Genomic DNA, 22,477 nt, shown 5'->3' on the forward strand with positions numbered 1-22,477 from the left:
CTTGGAGGGTTTGTTAAATATGAATCAAAGTATACTTAGGTATAATTTCTATGTTAGTATATGCAAGGGGACAAGATCTTGGGGTGTAAAATAAACGAAAAGGGAAATTTTTGAGGGATTTTCCCGAAAATCCCTCTGTTAGGGAAAATCGTACGTGATGGAGAAAAACCGAGTGCATATTCGAATTCAGCGCAAAAAGTTCCTTTAAGAACAGGTATTTCCTTTTATGTAACAAAACTTTTGTTAACTAATGTTATTTAAAAACTTTATACTTGAAAATATGTTTATGAGAATTGTTTGCTTCCTACATGCCTAAGCTGTTTGTTCGTATTTGTTTATGCACTTTTCTGGTTCTACACTTACTCCTAAGAGCTAATTACTTTTAACGGGGGTACTCAGCGTAATAACATAATATAAATAATCAGCTGATTTGAGTGACAAAATATCAATTTGTGAAAACAAAGATAATTATTCGATTTACGACATTGTGATAATCAATGAATTTATGATAAATAAAATAATATAATTGTGAAATGAATAATGTTGAATTCTACGTACGATATGGATAATGAATGGTTAATTAATTAATATTGATGTTTACAATTTGGTCACTACGAATCCTGGTATGTGTTCTGACTGACTGAATCTTGTTCCTGATTTGCTCCTGATAATAGTTGCTATTGCATATAATTACATTGTCAATGTTACGTGCTTTTGTTTTGCATGTCCTGTAGCCTATGACTGTAGAACCAGGTTACTACTTACCATGTTTATAGTGAGTGTATGGATTTAACTATTAAACTATACATAAGCAGCTTATAGTAAATTTAGGCTGCCTATTGATAACAATTCAATAAACTTAAATTGAATAAAGACAATTCATATGGAATATTTGGTGTAATTTGTTATTTAAAAATAATAATATTATCTTGTTGGAAATCTTCATTACTTCTCCGAATATTGATCGAAGCTTAATCTGATGTTTAACGTCCAAGGAGGGGTCCTGTCGTTCTGACACGAGTCCTGTGATCTTCCGGCTGGGCCAACGAATTCATTAATTCGTTTACAACTAGAACATCAACGCTGTACTATCGTCACGATTCATCTTGGGCAAGTACAGTGTGTTCACAAACCTACATAACATTACCCTTAAAAAAGTGATGAAGAGGGAAGTGTTACATAGTGATGGCCAAAATTTTCCGGAATCGGAAATTTCACTTTCTGGATTTCGGAAAAATCCGGAATTTGGAAAATTCCGATATCGGAAAAGTCCGAAATTTAGAAAATTCTGGAATTCAGAAAATTCCGGATTTTTTTCGAAATCTTAATTTTCCGAAATAGGAATTTTTCCGAATCCCGGAACTTTTCCGATTTTACTTTCCGGACTCCGGAAAGTAAAAATTCCGGAATTGGCTATCCGTACTTCACACGTTATGATGAAGAGAATTAATATCTTGTACAGAACTTCAATTACTATTTACTTAATGTGGAATTGGTTATTATATACTTAAAGTAGGACCTTTGTACGAATTTAAAATCAGTGCTTTGCTTACCTGAACTAAGTTGAGGAACAGGTGGAGAAGGAGGAATATCTATTTCCACTTTAGATAAATTCTGTGGCTTGCGCTTACCTCTGAGAGATTCTATACGTTTCCGACGATTGTAAGACTCTTTGTAGTATTCCTATAAAGCAAACGATCCAATAATCAGCATTAAGAATACGAAAATAAATATGTGTAAACGTTATTTAACACTATATCAATTTTTTTAGTTCTATCATGAAATGGAGAGTCTTCACTACGCTCTCTCGTACAAGTTTCAACTATAAAATTAAAATCGGTGTTTGACTTTCAAGCTTATTTTACATTTAGAGATTTCCATTGAAATGAATGCATCTAACTTATCCTTGATCATTATATCAGGGATATAGGAGGAAAATATACATGTAATTTTACTTGGAACTGAAAATATCCTTCGAGGAAATCAGGGCAGTGTATGATGAAGACATTGGTAAAAGGATCACCCGGAAACGCTTGATAGGATCTGAATTTGACCTGAGCGATGCCCCATGTTTTGATTGCGCATTGCACATTCATGAAGACCATTTGAATGACAACCACTGTAGTCCAAGGCAAAACGCTTGAGAATTTTGGCCACAGAGAGGGGCAGTGGACAGGCAACTGTTGTGTGATACAGTCAACGTATTGGAAATGTTCAAAAATTCCGTTCGTAGGTATCTCATTCTAAACTCAAAGAACAACAAGATTCATCGTATTGTCAGATGTGACTAAATGCTTATCCAGCATCGTGAATATTGTCGCCAACATCAGCACATTCTCTCACGTATTATTACAGATTACAAATTTGTACCTTAACGAGAATTTTAAGTAGAGGAAGGAGTGGGTCAGCCCAAACAAAAAGCAACATCACGTCCTAAACAGGATTTTCATCCCAAAAAGACAAAATTATGTTTCTGGTAAAACACGTAACGGATTATCAACAGTAAGTTCCTACCCTGTAATTGTACTCTTACTGCTTATGCATACTGTGACCACGTCTAACGTGTTCATGTAGCAGTTCAAGATAAAAAGCAAAAGCTCGAACGAACGCCATGGCTTTATCATCCACGTATGTACAAATAACAACCATTGCCATTCATCAGCCTCAATGGCAGGTTCTTTCGCATCCGGAGTATTCTCCAGATGTGACTCCTACAGATTAGCATCTTTGCAGGTCCGTCAAAGCTCTTCGTGTCATAACTTTTGAAAACGATTAGAAACAGCAAAATTTCATTGATAACTTCCATGCATCCAAATAAGCGATTTTTTTCGTCAAGGCACCCAACTGCCTCAACGTTGGGAACATATTATGAACAATGCGAGAAAATGCATCAATGATTCATTGTCTACTTCAATGCACTTAAGCTATCTGTATACATGTTATGTTTTACGATGATACAATGCGCTCACTATATTTTCATCATAGAATTTACTTATTACATTTATTTTACATTGTGATAGAATAAAATATTTTCTGACATCCAAAATGTTTGTACAGATTAGAATCTCAAAAATTGGCTATTTTAATGATTTGATAGTTAAACTAATGAAAATGAAACTAATGTTTGACGTGAGACTGACTTGATACATTACAATCTTTACACTGTAAGCTGGCTTGTTATAGGCTGCATGTAGTATTTAACGTGGGAACTTGACAAAATTTGAAAGCATGTTTAATTGTTCAGTCTGGAAGGAGATGTCATAAAGAAAAACACGCTAATTTAGAAAGAAATCGATAATTTGCAATGTTCGTACATTTCTCTTACTTTATTTGAAGCTTCAATATACTTGCAAACGTATCATCTAAACGGACCCCCCATAATTCATTTTCTTCTAACTTTTGAAACGATTTGCTCTTTAATCTTTGTTAATACGTTAATATAATATTATAATATAACAGAAACGTCAAAATTTACTTTAACTGTTTCTTCTTAAGTGAGCTTTTAACCTAAATATGTTTTCTTTAATATTAGTTTCGATTGTTATTTTCAATTGGTAATTTGTACGGAAGATATTGATTGCTTTCAGTATTTAAAACATTATTAGTATTATTTATTTTGAAAATATACCAGTAAGATTTTGTTTGTTAAATGTATTGAATCAGTATACGTGTACACTGAGAAAAATCGTACGTGGCGTACGTGAAATAGTATGTTAGATATGTAAATTCTGTAGTTTTTGGACTTAACGTATAGCAAATATATAACTAAAACGCATGTTTTATGATACTTTCTGTATAAGTGTAGTAGGCCATAGCGTAAATTTATTCAAATGCTTTTCTTATGGACATACCAGAGCTATTGTTTAGAATAATAGGGTATCATAAATTCTATTGTTAATGGACAGGTTGGCATGGAAACAAAAGAAATAGTAGAAGAGGATGGTAGTGGTGGGGTGAGGACAGATATAAAATGTAAACAAAAGGAATAGTAGTAGAAGATGATTTGGGTGGGGGAAGAGAACGCGTATACATTGCTTTGGAGGTGGAGGGTTTAAAGAATTATTATATACAAAAGAAAAGAGGTGGTGTGAATACGGATTGTTGTTGATATGCGTTACGTGAATTGTATACAAAAGAAAGAATGTATTAAAAGAAAAAGAAACTGCTTATTGTAAACATGTACATTTCGTTTTGTTTGATGTTTATGAAAAAACCGCCCACGGATTGCACACAGGTCATTGACATGATTGGAAATCATGTTAAAACACGCATCCTGGCAGCCGGTGGCTTAAACCCAGCGTGGGTTGCGAGCGCGCGAACGGAAAACACCCGCGGGTACGAACGCGAATAAAATGGAATGGAGTAAAGACACGTAGACATGGAATTTCGGAGAATAGAAGTTATGACCTTGAGTAAACACACGTACACATAGAATTTCCAAGAACAGAAAAGTGTTGGCCTTGAACGGACACATGAGAAGAATTCTGATTTTTTTTATCGTTTTCGTTAAGAATTCGTTGTTTGTCTAGGGGATGCTTTGTTTTGAATATATTGGAAAAAAGTAGGTGACATGTATGCGTGAGAAAAAGAATGTTGTCCTTGAACGGGCATAGGAGGCTTGTATGAACATATCGTTGCTAGAACGCCGTTTTGTTTATCTTAAAGGCTTAAATATTGAGTTTAGGAGAATGTTTTATGTATTTTTCCTATGGGTCCCTACGCAAGCTAGTTTTTGACGAGAACGACGACACTACCGTGTCCGCCATCTCCGTTGAAGAAGGCCAAGACAGAGACAATGGATTCCCACAGGCCGGAAAAACTCAAACAGGCCGGATTCCCCGGACTGTTGAAATAATCTATATCTCATCATCTTCTTCAGATGAAGAAACTGATTTTGAAGAACGGGAAACACCGCCACCGACAGTTTCACCATCGCCAGCGTCATCTCCATCCTTATTATCCAGAACATCAAAGTTTTTGAGTTTGGATTGCTTGTGTAGCAATTTGAAAGTGGGTCCCAAATGTATTCTTAAGACCATTAGGAACTGGGAGACAAAATATTTTAATGTGTCCTGGTTGTGGTGAAGCTGTGGAAAATCAAATGGGAGATGACTGTCTTTTCATGTCAGCGGAAGAATTAGAAGAGAGTTAAGACTCTATTGGATGCGGAAATCGATGAATTTTCTTTACACATATGCAGTCTCATTTTGGGATTTGTACACAAGAAATATTTTACGAAATATTATGATCTTCAAAAAAGAAACGTTAAATTTTTGAATGAACTGATTGACATTTTCAATAGCAAGATAGAAAGAAATCGTATTTAAATTGAGTGATTATGTGTAAGTAGTTTTTGCATTAGTGAACTGAAAACATGAAGTGAATATGACTGTAAATAGTTTTAAAAAACATTCAAACTCTGTATGTTTAATAGTTTCAAAAATATTTTCGCATATTAGTAGAGTTGATGATGGTAAATAATTTATTATGCAGTGAAGAACATATTAGTGAAGTTTGTGTTTTAAAAACTACAAGTTCATTATTACGTTCAGACAATATTTCTTGTAATGCTGAACCTTTAACATCATTGCTTATTTCTCCATGATATTTAAACTTTTGCTGTATAACATTTATCCAACGAAATAACATTGATTTGCTTGAAGTGTTTGAAGAACACAGTGAAATCTCAAGCATTACCTTTATATGAAAAACACGTGAACGTTTACACACGGAATTTGTTAGACAAATTCCGTTTTTGCTTGTAAGGTAAACGAAATTTCATCGTGTGTTAATGAATACATTATAGACATACAAGGTTTTAAGATATCAAATTAAGAATTTATTATTCGTGAATTTTGTTTGACTGCATGTCATGATACCGTAAATTTGCATTGTTTCATAAAAGCACCAGTAAAATACAATTTACTTTCGCTAGGTTGTGAAAAACATTGAATGGTTAACATTAAACTAACACGGACTAAGTTGGAATGATACTTTAACTTTGTAAACAAGACGCAAACTTTTATTTCAAAGGAGCAGAAAAACGCTTTGTATTAAAAATATTTTTGGACTAGATAATGTTCTTGATTTTGAAAGTAAACATTGTCCACCATTAAACACATTGCATGCGAACGTATTTAATGATTATTGTACTTTTCATGAACAAAATATAAAACTTGAGAAAAATCAGGAAGTGCATTTTGTAATGCAGAATTGTTTTCGGGTAGAAGTTCCAAAGTTTAATGCATTTTGAATGATTTAACTTCCTTTAACGAATAATTTTGATTGTAAATGAACCAGAAGAATTAAAAATCCCTTTTTATGATACATGAAAATATAAACAAAAAACTTTTTTCATTATAGTAAAATGTGTTTTCTTTTTTTAAAAGATAACATTGAAATGCACAGAAAAGAAAAATTCCATTAATAAGAAAAATGTTGGAAAGGAACACGTTTCATAATTATTTTCTTTTGCATATTACATATATTAGTTGATGATTAGTATTGTTTAACATGTATGCATTATTTTAATTTCTCATCTTTTTACATTCTAAGAAATTATCTAACATGAATAAAAATCTTACGTGGAAAACATTCTTGCAGAGAAGAAACGTGAAATGTATGACTAACTACCCAAGTATTACAACAACAAATGTTTTGTCCGTTAGAGTACGACAGTTTTAGAACACGAGATAAAAGAATGTCCGCTAGAGTGCAATACTTCTAGAGAAAAGAAACACGGTTTTGATATTTTCTGTTGAAAATATTTTCGTTAGACGTGTTGCTGCATTAGTAAAAGTATGAATTAGTCGTGTGAGAAATCACGTTTTGACATTAATTGTATAAAATTAGCTTTAAGTGGATACCAAACAGTTTTACGTTGTAGTGTTTATTATTATTTATTCAAAAGTGACACTATTCACATGTGTATTTGCAAAAGCTGTGTTGGACTCTGAAGCTTTTAGTATTTTATCAGAAGACACGTGCAAGGAAATTATGAAAATATATATGGAATTATCATAGTAAGAAGGAACGTATTCTTATACAGTATAATTTTAGTAAAGTTTATGAAAACATTATATTTTATTTCTTACTGTTCGATTGTGATTTTGCAAGACAAATATTTACATAAATATTTTTACATGAAATGTGCATGAATGCAATTAAATAATTTTAACTTTGTAGGAAACATACGCATGCACATTCGTTGAAAGTTTGTGCGCATAACTTTAACGACCCACCATTAAGTCATGCTGAAACGAAACGGATAATTAATGATAGTGAAAGAACTGGCACCGTGACCGATTCCTAATATTGCAGTCGTTCAAGCGCTCCCAGATTCAGGAACTTCATTTGGTACGTTTTCTTGTCCCGTCCTGATTCTCTAAAAGTTTTACTGGTCTCGTCCCGACTCTCCAAAAGCTTTTCTTTTCGCGTCCCGATTTTCCGAAAGATTTTTTTTATCTCCTCTCGTTCTGCAAATCTGTACAAAATTTATGCTCTGATTTTTTAAATTAATTTCATCTAGAAATTATTAAAGTGCTTCCGCATCACGTGAAGTCAACGAAAGGTGTGGTATAACATTTAAACCATACTGCAAAACTGTCCCATATAGGTTGTACGTAGAGCGTTAATAAAAAGAGCGTCCAGAATCGATTCCCACTGCCGGCTTTTATTATAAAAGTTCCACTATAAAAGTATTTCACTAAATACTATACAGATAATTTCTCAGGGCTAGATATACGTAGTCTGACCAAGAGGTCGCAGACAGGATCTCTACAGAGTCCCGAAGCAGGCTAAGCGGCTGTGGTTGGGATTCCCGACAGAACACCGAAGCAGGCTAAGCAGAAGAAAGGATAGGCATAGTCCCGAAGCAGGGTAGAGGCCTTGGGTTAGGTTACTCCTAATGTTCCGCAGCAAACAGTAGGAGGAACATAAGAAATTATGTTAAAAGTGAGTAAAAGGTTTAAATTAAAAAGAACTTGTTTAAAAACTAATTGCGTACATATAGAAAAATAACTGAACTAATACTGGTCGAAGTAGAATACACAGGCAAACAGAAGAATGAAGATAGTTTGTTATTAAGAGTTTGTAAATCATCGGTAAGTATTGATGTGAAAAAATTGATTTTCATTACTATGTACGTCTGAAAAGAAATTATTGAGTAACAGTGTCAGAAAAAAGAAAATAGCTAATAACACACGGAATGTTAAAAAATGAAATTTATAAGTATGAAAGACAAACATTGTCAACAATTAAAAATATACGTAAAGAAGAAAGATTTTTAACATGAGATAATAGTAAGGATATAATTAAGAAAAAAACATTTCAGCAACTGCTAATAGTAAGAGAAACAAAAATAATATCGTAAGACAACGTTAACAACTATTAATAGCAAGGAAGAGAAACAGTCAACAAATAAGAAAATAAGAGAACGTTAATTGTTAATATCAAGTAAGAGAAAAAGCCACCAAATAAGAAATAATAGAAACTGTTAACAACTGTTAACAAGTAACAAATGAAATGAATATCTAGTTAAATAATTATATAAAGTTTCCTAGATACTTTCATTGGTCTTTTTAATTTAAACTGAAGATTTAAAAAAAATGTTGAGGAAATGTTTTTATATAGTACTTCATTTTAACACATGTAAACTTTAGGATTCCTAGGAAAATAAAAAAAAATCACACAGAATTTTCAGATAAAATACAGTTAACAAATTCTTGTATGCACAAGTCAGTAATTACACTTCATATGTTTTTAATAATGGAGACGTTTTAAAATTATTAATAATATTAAGAGACGTTAAATCATCAAATGGTATTAATAGCATATCAAGAGTAAAACTGTAAGGAACTTTCAAGTGTAAACGATTTTTTAAAATATTCACAACATTCATGAAATATTTGTTCTCGAAAATCTACTGGTTAAGTTATTTTAAACAATCAAATGAAAACGTTAAGTTTCTTTGCAAGTGAGTTTATACAAACGTAACAAAACAGAAAAATCATGAATATTTTTTATACACGTGAAATTGAAATATATCATCTTATGTTAGTAATGAACACTAAACGTTCTGAAAAGTATTTACACTTTATATTTTTTGTTGATTTTTCTCAATCAAACGTGTTTTCAGTAACAAATGAAAAAGAAATTAACACAATAATAATATTTTCCGTATAGTCCACGTTGGGCGTTCACCCTTGTTGTGTGGGACCCCCTGGTTCTATCTCCAGGCTTGTAAGTTTGTGGGTTTTCTTGCGGTCCACCTACATTTCCATTTAAACAATTCTTCTATCATAATCAATCATTTGCTTTAACTAACCATTCCTTATTGGAAAGGACCTAATCATGGGATGTTAAACAGAAAGATTTCCTTTTAAGGAGAAACCGCGGTGCTTTAGTGGTAGAGCGTTTCATTTTGGTGCTTTCAGTCCCTGATTCGATCCGAACTTGTGGCAAATGCACTTTTTGGTGGTCTATACATGCATTTACTTTAGTTTATCGCACGTTTAAATACTCTTTAAATAGAGCGGTAGGCACTGTCAATCAGTAGTATTGCGATCAGCTTTGCTTTGTTGGGGTCTGATCTAATTGCAGCTTGCGCCAAGTGAAATTTGTGATGGACAACATTGTGTCTGTGGGTTTCTTCGTGTACACGTATTTCCAAAGTTTTCTCAAGAGCTTTCGCAAGGAGCGAACTAATAAATGAAAGCGAATTGATATAAATTAATGCATCCGGTGTAACCGTAAAACTGAAAGATTTAATTTCATTTGTTTTCTGTTGTATCACAATCTTAAGTGTGTTCTTAATTTAACAAAGTATTTTTTAATTGACACTATATAGTTATCCTTCGTGGCTAAGGTGATAGCGTACGTTCCTTTAGCTTTGGAAACCTCGATCCGGCAGAAGATAATTTGGTTCGGGTTCCCATCTTCTACACACGCTTCCATACAAAATTTATTAAAATTGTGAAAAAGACGAAGAAGTAACCAGTTAGCGTACACGTATCTGTTGTAGGACCATCAGGGTAAATTATTTTCCGTATAATAAAACAAATTTATTGTAAAAAAAGTAGGTCCCGACTCATTTAGCCTGGGTAGTGAACTGAACATTCAACTTAAAAAGTGACTAATACTACAAAAACTTTTTCGTCGTTATTCGTTATGTAAAAGAAACGTTCAACTAACTCCCACTTCATCTGGGAGTATCACTTCTTGTATTACTTCTGCCTCGATTGGTGCCACCGGTTTTGGTACTTTCATACCTATTACAACAGATGGATATTTGCTCTTTTTCTTCTGTAGCCTCTTTTTAACACCTTCTCCTTTCCCTTTTTCTCTAACACCTCTTTTCTTCCTCTTTTTCTCTTTCCCGTACCCTTTTCTTTCTACTTTTGCTAACAAATTATCCATAATAATAAACCAATTTTCAGGATTGAAGGAGGAAAAAGTGGATGGCTATGGTTCCATCTTCTTAAAATAAATACGAATTTCATTATCAGAAAATAAATACTTTACTTCTAAAACACCGTATGTCAAATTACAATTTTAAAAAATACATCTATATTATAAACATACATTGGGGCTCACTCTCTCTTAGTGAAACGTAATATCACATTTTCCGAAATGAATATATCTATCTTTTATCAAAATAATAGTTATATCGTTCAAATAACGATCAAACCTACGTCCAAGAATACCTTTTCGTTTATGTTCGTACAATTATTTCATCCTCTGAGGAATTTCACGTTTTCTCTACACTTATCACTTGAGTAAAAATTTAGAAATATTTAAGAACAGATACAAATCTAATTGAAACAATGACTTTCCCCGAAGTTCTCTTCGGATACTATCGCTTTCCCTAGATATTCCTGAATGTACAAAAGAAAAATATTTTTCCCTACTAGCACTGCTTTATCCCTCATTATCCTTGCACCAATTTTAAATTGCAATCTTTTATTATATTTTAAGTCAGTGTTCTAAATTTGCTAAGCAATTGAAAAATTAAAAATCAATATTACAAGCAAGAAGTTTTCTTACGATTTCACACCTTTAATTGCTTCTAATCTATGTATTTGAGTAACCAAAACAATACCTATACAATTAATCTAACACAAAATATTGTATGACATTAAAAGTTAATAGTTGTGCTAATTATATGTCGTTTCTGTATATATATTAACCATAATAAAGAATTTTACAATGACAAGATGTGTCTAATCCAATTGGCTTTCCTATGAAGGATGCTGTATGTGTGTCTTCTTCTGACTGTTTTAAAACATCCACGTCCATTTTTCTTCATTTTCTTCCAACACATTTCGAAACTCTCTAAATATTTCTCTAACTTCCATAATAGCTGTGTTAAATAGAGGTTAAAGGGGGCCATAAAAGAGCACGAGTCCTAGAATATGTGTGCAAAATATGCTATGTTCAACAGGAGTTGGAAAATGTGTGTTTAATGTTAAATAAGGGATGAAAAGGGTCATAATAAGAACGAGTTCTGCACTGTGTGCAAACTGCTATTTCAATAGGGGTTGGAAAAGGTAATCATAAAAGAGGAGCATACCCTTGTACTTTTTTTTAGCATAGGAAAAAAGGCCATAAAAGACAACTAAAAGTTACTCAATCTGGTCGCAAAAATCACTAAATCTGGTTCCAAAAACGGGATCGAGTGTCCCCAATCTACTAATGCTCTGTTCATTTTCCAATGGAAAGTCTTGTTTCAATTAAAATGTTATTTGCATCTTTGCTGATGCAAACATGGGTTCAATTCAAAGAATACTCGATTCGTGTTACTCAGTCCACGTACCCTCTTTCTCGAATAATATTTATGCAAACTGTTTCACATAATGTGGTGGAAGGCTGATTAAACTGCAATTCAACAAGTATTTCGTGATTATATGCTTTCCATATAGAGTTTCTGCGGAAGAGCCGAGTTCATTGCCCGTCCGGAGATTATGGGTTTGGATCTCATGTTTATCATTTCGGATTCCACGAGTTTCAAGTCTCATATAGCCACGATGCTGAAAAAAATGTCTCCGAAAACACTGTATTTTAGCTTTATCGCCTTCGATGCGAGTAGTCCAGGGTTCAATTCACGTTGGGGGTCACTCGTTCGAAATATTAGAATCTTTTTCAGGCCAGCCATATGCCAGGATGGTACCTAAATACAGGTTACAGCTCGCATCTCAAATCCTTTATTCCACCACCGGATCGTTGAGGGCTGTTATACCTCACACGTGATGGACTTGAAAGGAATAGAGGCCGAAAGCCCAGATATCTACCATACTCGGCTTTGGGGTAGGTGATCGGTGTTCGACTTTCACCACTCTACACATCATAATAATGTATTACTTTCATTCTCATCAAAAGACAATATTCCATATAAGTATGGTAAATCAGATTACCTGTCATGATTTGTAAATATACGTGCAAATCTGCAATCACTTCATGCTAATATTAATATCATTTCTCAATGTTCAATACTGAATTACAAAAACAAGCATTTTAAAATTAGTTGAAAGCTTCTCTCAAATCAATCACAAGGAAATAAAACAAGGCTAAGGATATAGTATGTCTATTGATGTTCACACGAATGAAGTTTCCTCACTCCAAACAGATCTGTAAATTCCCTTCCGAATCCAGAAAAAGAACCGGCTGATTTTCTTTCTGCTGTTCCGTTACAAAAAGAGAAAATCTAACTATAAAGGTGTTATACGATTTTCTTTTTTAAAAAGTAACTAACAAGAACAAACGGTTGTCTAATTAAAAAATCCGTTTTACACTTTTTCAGAGTGAATGATAAAATAACTGAGTGGTAAGTAATGAACAAATAAGTAAGAATCAAATAGTTACTTTGGCCTTGTGCGAATATAAAGTGAAATATTTATAATAATGCAAGGATACCATAAAAAAGGAACTAAAAAGGGGCAAGATATTTTTATCGGACGAGGGAAAGTGAACAAATACTTTCAAGCATCTACTCAACAATGTTTTCAAGAAAAGGGCGCAATATCCCCTGCATCCAATAAAGTATTCTTGTAAAATTATTGACGGTCTCCAAACAATATACCTCCTAACTGTTTGATTATATATTAGACAAGGAAAAGAATGTACGGCAATATTTTGAATTTTTAACTAAAAAGTGCATGTCAAGGTTAACATTCCATTCTGCCAAGGAGAAAAATATATTACTTGTTGAAAATATTTCTTCATTGTCACAATAAATTGTCAGAACTTATAGGAAAAGTTTCTATTCTGAAGGTGAAAAAAATTCTATCGCCAAACAATGAATGCTGTGCTCTGATTGGTTACAAAGCTTTTAACGGACCTCCTCTACTGACTTCTTCATTGCAGAAGATATTAGATCTAATGACATGAATCGAAGTTGTACATTTACCCTATATTATGGAACAAAAGTATTATACATCGCAAGTTCTTGATTATCTTAAACATGATTTCGCCTATTGTATCTCCGACAAAAAAAGTCATCGTTATTTTTGCAGATATGCATAAGATATAACTGTGGATCAAATTATGTTTACACTGAGTATGTGAAAACTTGAAAAACGGAAAATGTTCACGAGGAGAATAAAGTTAATAGGAGTACGAATGCGTTTATGCTGACTGTTTTCTGAAGCTCGGACTTGAAGTGTGGTTCCCAGCCTGAGTGAGGAAAATGACACTTACTATGATTTACTGTGTGTATGTGAAATTGCATACAAATGAACACTAACGATATAATTATATCGTCTACAGCACTGCAGAAAGTGATACGAATTATCTTTGTGAGCTAGTTGAATTTTGTTCGTAAAAACAAACAAATCTGTTGTAATGTAAAAAGCTTTAGCAAGAGAAATGAATTTTGTAAGCATTTGTGCGTGTCGGTGTATAATAATTTTTTTTTAAAACTTAATCGTGCTCCGGAAGGAGCTTCTTTTCTATTATGTACTCAAGAAAACATTAATATGAATTGCGAAATAAAAAGTATGAATGTACCCTAAAGCTTAAATTCTGATATGTATGCATTACATCTTGAATAACAGTGACTTTCATGTTCACAATAATGTAACTTTTGCAGTTAAATATTTATTGAATGATAAATCTCTTGAGCTTGTGTTTGAACAAAAACAGCTAAATCTTAAAGACGTGAAAAACTTCTGAATTAACAAATAATACGAAATTTGTTGGACAATTATCCCGTTTGGCTCAAGAAGCGTTCATGTGAAATTTCACTGAGTTAATCAGTACATTATTGATAACTATCTGACGCTTTCGTTGAGAAAAATTTCCATTTTAGGTAAAATTATTATAATTTAGTATAATTAAAATGTGCATGAATTTACTGAATTAAATGGGAAATTATTAAAACAGGTATACTATATCACACACATGAAACATTCCATAACGAATAATGCAAAGATTTTATTGTAAAATTGCAGAAATCTATTTGGATTAAGAAAAATATTTTCATTATAATTTTTTTTTGATCTTAAAGAAAACACAGTCCAACATTAAATAAGTTATATGGTAATTTATTTAATGAATTTTGTTCTTTTTATAGTAATGAGAAAAACCGGGAGGCATATTCCATAATGCACAATAATTGAATTACTGGTGGCTCTCGATAGCATACCTGATGCCATGGTAGTTACGATTTTTTCGTTTCTGTAAACACAAGAGTTAAAAATTGTACATAAAATCTTTCTTAATCTAAATAATCTTTTCAAAATTCTGTCCATATGTTGATGGAGATGCATGATAATTTTTTAGTTTTTCTGATAGTAATTAAAATTTTTGAAGTAAATTATTGTATATTATATGAAAAAGAAAAATAATGAAAACATCCGTGAAGTTCTAAATTTTTCTTTACTCGGTAGTTATATATGTTAATATTTAACAAAAAGGTTTTCTTTAGGTATGTACATCACTAAACCATAACAATATCAACGACTATTTGTACCAATATACAGTGTGCACTATTTATCTTGATACGCACTTGTAACAAATTAATTTTGAAATGATATTTCTTACAATGCATATATTCATAGGGGCACTGTTTGATGATGCAATATCACCAGATTAACGGTGGTGTCAACCTAACAGTTATTTTTTTTAAATGACACTGTGTTCGATTATTACATGTTACAAATTAGGATATTAAGTGGAAACATAGTACTACATGCATTACGTGTTGCAAACTACATTACAACACCACAAACATTTGAACTTTAGGTCTCTATAACACTAACAATCTAAGTGACAACAACGGTGTTACGCATATAAAGTACCTTAGTGCCTAATTCTATGGTCATAATATGACGTTAGTAGAATTCGTTCAAAGATTTCGGACATATTAATATTCAATATCTTTCTTTTATAATACTGAACGATAGGCCTTTGTATGACGAAATATTGCCCATATATGGTTGCAATTGCATGTTTCTTTGATGTAATGAGCCTATTGTATTCAAAAATTTTGGACATGTAATCGTATGATGTTTACCTGGCGTGGACGTAGGTGTTTGTTTGGAATTTCGGAGAATAAAGTTTGTTTTGCTGTAATACAGACTATCGCATTGAAAAATATCAGACAGGTGATTATATGATGAAATGTTGGTCTTAAGTGGACACATGTGAGCGTGAAAGCGTGGGAAGAATGTTAGGAACGTCGTTCTATGTTGACAAGAAGTGGTAGAAATGATTGTGGGTTGCAGGTGCGCACATGTTGCTTCTATTGTATTTCAATGTTTACAAAGGTGAATGAACTTGAATGGATGCCCGTGTACGTAAAAGCATGGAAATAATTTTAGGAACACGTGTGCTTCTGTTTGATATCTGCGCAGGTATTACGTGTAAAATAAATTCTTAATTGACAGCACGGCTTTTTTGATTATTGTATTCAAGAAACTCGTAGGAATATGTGAAATGGGGGAGGTAGGACGCAGAAGCGTGATTGTCTTTTACTTTATTGTATTCAGGAATATTGTTTGAATGTTAAAAAGGTGAATGACCTATTGTGGATGCACGTGAAAACGTAGGAAGAATTTTAAGAACATGTATCCATGTTTTATTTTCGTGTAGGGGATTACATGTATAATAAATTGTTAATTGACAGCATGGCTTGTTTTGTTTATTGTGTTCAAGAAACTCGTAGGAATGTTTGGAATGGGAAAGGTAGGACAGGTGCATGCTTGTCTTTTGTTGTATTGCAGAAAATCGTAGGAATGTTTAGAATGCGGCGAAGTAGTATCCAGCTGTACGTTTGTTTCATTGTAGTCAAGAATATCGTACGAATTTTGACAGAAGTGAATGACTCTGAGTAGACAGAGCTGTGGGAACGTGAGATGAATTTCAGGAACTCGCGTGCATTTGTTTTATTCCTGTGCAGAAGTTTACATCTATAATGAATTGTGTTAATTGACAAGACAGCTTTCTTTATTTCTCATGATCAACAATCTCTTTGGAATATTGACAAACTGGGCATTAAATTTCTTACAATTTTAATTGCGAGAATTATAACTAATTCCAAGAATTTTAACTAATTCCGATAATTATAATTCAATCTAATAATTTCACTCGAAGATTATCGAAGATACACGATTGATGTTTGCAACAGCAATTAAGCATTCTTGAAAATTATGAAGGTAGTTTAGTGATTGTATAGTAATTTTGGTGTTTCGAAGGAGTGTTTAAGCAGTGTTCGGATTAAGAGCTTACAGAAAGAAAAAAGCGCTTTAAATTATTCGGTAAATTAAAATAAGAATAAGTATGAAAATTTGGTTGTTACGTGAAATTGCGTGTGTGTTTGAAAATTAATTTTACAACTTATAAGATGATACTATCATATTTGGATAGACAAAATTATAGTGATACCCAAACATTGGCAGGGATAGACATAATATGCAAATGTAGTGTAAATAGACTGTAATTGTATATAAAAGGGCAATATACCAGTGGAAAACAGAAGATATACGGTTATGTGCTGGTTGTAGTGACGGATATTTTAATGATATGGGGCATGAATGTGTACATTTGGATGAAAGTCATGAAAGGTAGGATAAAGGATGTAATGCAAAACTAAAATGTGAAACAAAGTATATTTTACACGGACACAAAATCACACTTTATTGGACTCCTAACGCGAGAAAATTTTTAATACTTATTTGAAATTATTGAAAAGTGATACGCTTTTGAATGATGTGGACATTCTTCCTGAGAAAGAAAGACAGATTGATGAATTAAAAATACATTGTATACATATATAATATACAAGTACGTAAAAAGTTTTGTTAGTGATCTCAGTTGCATCGTGAAATGTACCACAAACTATCGTGCGTTGAACAACGTGGAGAGTATATAGTTTGTAAATACCATAGAAAACATCGTGTGAAATTTTACTACAAAGAATATCTGTATTGAAGACTTGTACTAGAGAAAAAATCATGTGAATATTAAGCTATATTACTGCGTAATTTGCTATGGTGACGTATCATATAAACACTTAGAAGTCCTGACATGATATATCTTTACATGTGATTACATACAGAAAAGTGATATGAAGATATTGTAACACTGGAAACGGAAACTTTACTTGTAGAAAATAATCTAAAATGTTGGAAAGTAATACATGCTTAATACTTATCATCAGAGCAACCCACATTATGCTTTATTTTGTAAAAAATTATGCTTTATTCTTAATTTCAATCATTGTTTTACATTAATCCTGTATAACTGTAATATTTACTATACATTAAATATTCTAAATATCTTAATCTATTTATTAATATTTTATGCAACCAGTTTCTTTCACTTTTAATGAACTTTCTACCTAATGCACTGTAAAAGAGATATGCTTTACTCAAGTCAGTTATATCTGTCACTTGTGTGCGCCTTCGAGGTGCATATATATAAAAAGTAAAAGTAAAAGATGCCACCAAAAAGTGCAGAAAGTGCTTGAGTTCAAGAGGTACACATAACAATATAGCATGGAGTTCTTCTGTACTATTGATTGTTGACAGTTTTGTTCTTTTCCTTTCTTCTTTTCTTCACACCAAAGGATTACACCGAAAAGTTTACAGAAATAAAAATAAGCTTTTCATTGTTGCATTGTTCTGAACGATTTTGCAATGTAAATATAGGTTTTAAAAATATTAATACGGTATATTAAACTTGCAGTTAAACATAATTTTCCATAAATTATGCTTTATTATGCTTTTAAAATTAGTTTCTTTTGGGCCTTTACACAACCACAACTATGTTCAAGATACCAACCATATGCGTAAATTGCTATTATGCTTTTAATGCTTTTTATTCTTTTGGGTTGCTCTACTTATTATCTTATGCATTTACGTAAATTACTTGATGTATAGTTTTGTTTCACATGTATTATTTTAATTGTGGATTATATTTTATTACATTTTAAGAAATAATTGAAAGGAGTATAAGAACGAAGAATCGAATTAGAAAAACGTATAATAAAATAACTTACCTAAGAAAACACATTTGCATAGAAGCGAAACACATAACGTAGAACACTGTATCACAACATGAAATATTGTAAAATTTTTCAGTAGAGTGTGACACGTATTAAAAAGAAAATTCTCTTTTTAGAACACATCTCGTCGGACTTTTCAGCATTGGAAGTAACATCTTTTCGCGCAAATTCATGGTATCAATAGCATCTTCACTTAGCTTTCACAGCTAGTGACAAGGACATCCCAATGTAGTGCGAAATGCACATCCTCCTTCGAACTGAACTGCAGCATGAACATCGTTTGGCCCATGATGCCTGTTTTCTACTTGAATACGACTCCAGCAGTCGCTTTGGTTTCTTCCGATGATTTCTATTAAAGTATTTGGACTAGACGCGTGGATAAAACAGCACTTATTTTCTCACTTGTTTTTTGTTTATACACCTTTTACGGTATTGTTCCATTTTAGAAAACATATTGTCTTGATATAGAACCCCTTCGACGATTTTTGTAATGAGCTACAAATATCAGCCTTCAGCACACTTAACGTTCACGAAAACAGCGCATATCATTAATTTCCTACCCATTTGCGGCGGAAATTTTAGCTCAACTACCCGTATATAAAGACAGAGGAGAAAGACGAACTCCACGTATGTTATTTCTAAATATTTCACTACTAACACTATAAACAATTTAAATAGCTCTACAAACAATTCATTCGAAATGGAAAACCAACTGCGTACAATGAACTGTCCTTTTTCTTTCTTATCGAGTGACAGATTTTCATAAGATTCTTGGATGCTTTGTTTTTTCCTCCAGCATACAATAAGTAAATATTTTGTTATAATGAGCGGAAAGTATTGTTATTTCCCAAATAAAATTGGAATGTTTTAAGTCCAAAATTTACTGTAGAAAAAGACTCGTTTTCCCTCGAGTCCTTGCATCTCTGGAAGTAAAATATACTGAATATTGTAAATTGTAAGATTTGAAACTACGAATAGGTTATTTAAACATAACAGAGGACGAATTTCTCTAAGACATTCAATATCGGTAATTACTTACCAAACCTTCAATCTCAGAAAATAAGCGTTTACGGATTTCACGTTGACACCTTTCCAAGCTTAAATGTAAATTTTTTGTTTTAAAATTTCTACCGTCTTATTTTCGATACACCATGCATACAGAAGTATACGTATCTTACTTCTATGCAATTGAAATGTGAAATTTTGGCGGATTCTTCATTTAACGTATTTTATATAAATATCACGAAAAATACTGCGTCAAATTTTCTATTATAAATCTGGTTTATTATATTATGAATGACAATTTTCTATTTTTTAAAAAATTCTTAATTTTGTTATTTTGAACTGAATTTTATATATTAAACATAAGAACAAAAATTATATTGAACAGTGCATACAATTTTATGAGATATCCTAACTTACATCTAAAACTACATTGCAATTTTACACTATATTTACTTCCATTAATATATTTACGATGTGTACATTTACTATAACTGCAAAAACAGAAATCCCTATTACATTCTCTTTTAGTTGTAGTAATAATAGCGGTCTCTTTTTATTGCTAAGGCATTTATTATAAAGTGATTCATTATTTTAGTTAACAATTAATTCCTACTTCTCATTATCTAAAAATTATCTATGGTAATATGCTTACCCCATCTTATATAACATTTTATTATCTACACAGCTTAGTGCTAGGTTACTAGCTTTAAACAGGTAAAAAAATCGGCGAAACTCATTTCAGAAAAAGATTCTTTAATCACACATTTTTACGTACTTATTATCTCCAAAATTTTAGACGTATGAAGATTCGCTGTAGAAAACAACGTAAGAGTCAGAAACATAAGTTACTAGAAGTAGAGACAGAAGATAGTAAATTGTGCTCAAGTGTCAAAATGGAAAATATTGTTTAGAAATATAACCTAGCATATAAACAAGTATGAAAATCTAAGACAAACGTATTAAAATGTAAAATAAGTGAACAACTGCAAGGTTTTCCACAGTAAGTCTTCATTTGTCTTTCCTTTGTCCATTATCTATACATATTCTCTCCTCCGTGATTTTGCAATACTGTTTTTCCTTATAACCATATTTCTGTAATTTTACAGTAATTCAAAAGTTTACATCCATATTTCTGCAATTTTACAGTAATTACTAAAGTAATTCTTATACCCATATTTCTGCAATTAATCAGTATTTTCTTTTTTGTACAAGTTTTACTACAATCGTATATATATATATATATATATATATATATATATATATATATATATATAATTTTAAAAGTATCTTTTTTTACAATTATTTCACTATAATTATAAAATTAACGCCGAGACTAGTTGTTAGAGAGAGCTTCTATTTTAAGTAATATGTGTGAGTCTTTTGAATAGAAGCGTTTTTGACAGCTTTTGTGCAGTGTAAGTGCATATAAATTATGTTATGCAACCATACTACAACCCCGAAATAACTATAATATGACGATGACAACTTCTCTAAACGCTGAACTTACAAGGGTAGGATATCTGAAGACATATCTAAAAGAAATGTTTCAAATTACCAATTAAGAAGCGTACATCCTTTGAACAATTCTAAACACACACACACACACACACACACACACACATATATATATATATATATATATATATATATATACGAGGGCTGTCTAAAAAGTATCCGACTTTTGGCCAGAAAAATAGTTGCGAATCCCTTACAGATTTGGGACCCTAATCCCTTTGTACTTCCACACAGTTAGCCCACCGATCCTTCCACTGCTGGAAACACCGCTGGAAGTCTTTTGGAATGTTGTTCAGCTTCGTCGTCGTGTTCCGCATTATGTCTTCCCTACTCTCAAAACGGGATCCCTTCAGAGGAGTCTTCAATTTTGGAAACAACCAGAAGTCACAAGGAGCCAGGTCTGGAGAGTAGGAAGGTTGGCGAACGGTTGAAATTCCATGTTTGGCTAAGAACGTGTGGATCAATTGGGATGAATGTGCTGGGGCGTTGTCATGATGGACGTGCCAGTTCTTCGCTGTCCACATGTCTGGTTTTTTGCGCCGGACTGCGTCACGGAGTCGCCTGAGAACATCTTGATAGTACTCCTTTGTCACTGGTTGTCCTTCCGGTGCGTACTCGTGATGCACAATTCCACGGGCATCGAAGAAAACAGTCAGCAACACCTTGATTTTGCTTCGCATCTGCCGCGCTTTCTTCGGCCTTGGAGAATCGGGATGCTTCCATTGAGACGATTGTTGTTTTGTTTCTGGGTCGTACCCGTACACCCATGACTCATCTCCAGTTATCACGGTATTCAGATGCCCAAGATCAGTGTTGGTGGTGTTCAGAAGGTCCTGTGCAACGTCAAAACGGGTGTCTTTTTGTTCCTGAGACAACAACTTGGGTACAAATTTAGCAGCCACTCGTTTCATGTTCAAATCGTCACGCAAAATTGCATGTGTAGAATCTTTACTCACTCCAACATCTTCTGCAATCTCCCGCACTGTCAAACGGCGATCTGCCATCACCAAATTTCGCACCCGCTCAACAACAGCTGCATTCCGAGCAGCTTGGGGCCTGCCGCTACGCTGCTCACTCTCGACTGATGTGCGGCCATCTTTGAATCGGTTGAACCATTGTTTAATTTGTGTTACACCCATCGCATCTTCTCCAAACACCTGCTGAATCTTACGAATTGTTTGGCTTTGAGAATCACCCAGCCTTTGACAGAATTTGATGCAGTATCTTTGCTCAATTCGCTCAGTCATCTTGCGAGAAACACTAAATCCGACGAACACTACCAACAGCACCTCACTTCGCGACCACCAGCTCACGACTGGCACACGCGAACGCGGTGAAAAAATTCAAGCATGCGCATTAAGGTTCCTCCTTCCACCGTGCACGGTGGCGCCGCCTGAGAATCACTACTTTGCGTGGAAAAAATTAAGGTCGGATACTTTTTAGACAGGCCTCGTATAT

General features: G+C 33.0%; 1 protein-coding gene across 1 annotated transcript in view; it reads right to left on the minus strand.

Annotated features, from left to right (window-relative positions):
- LOC145675805 (ciliary microtubule inner protein 1-like) overlaps nucleotides 1-22,477 on the minus strand; it is a 104,865-nt gene that overhangs the window by 12,169 nt on the left and 70,219 nt on the right. Inside the window, exon 4 of the mRNA XM_081746508.1 lies at nucleotides 1,554-1,683. Coding sequence (XP_081602634.1) covers nucleotides 1,554-1,683 — 130 coding nt within the window. The remainder of the gene's footprint in view (nucleotides 1-1,553; nucleotides 1,684-22,477) is intronic.

The sequence above is a fragment of the Thermobia domestica genome, chromosome 18 (assembly GCF_964235325.1).
Source record: "Thermobia domestica chromosome 18, izTheDome1.hap1.1, whole genome shotgun sequence".
NCBI classification, from domain to species: Eukaryota; Metazoa; Arthropoda; class Insecta; order Zygentoma; family Lepismatidae; genus Thermobia; species Thermobia domestica.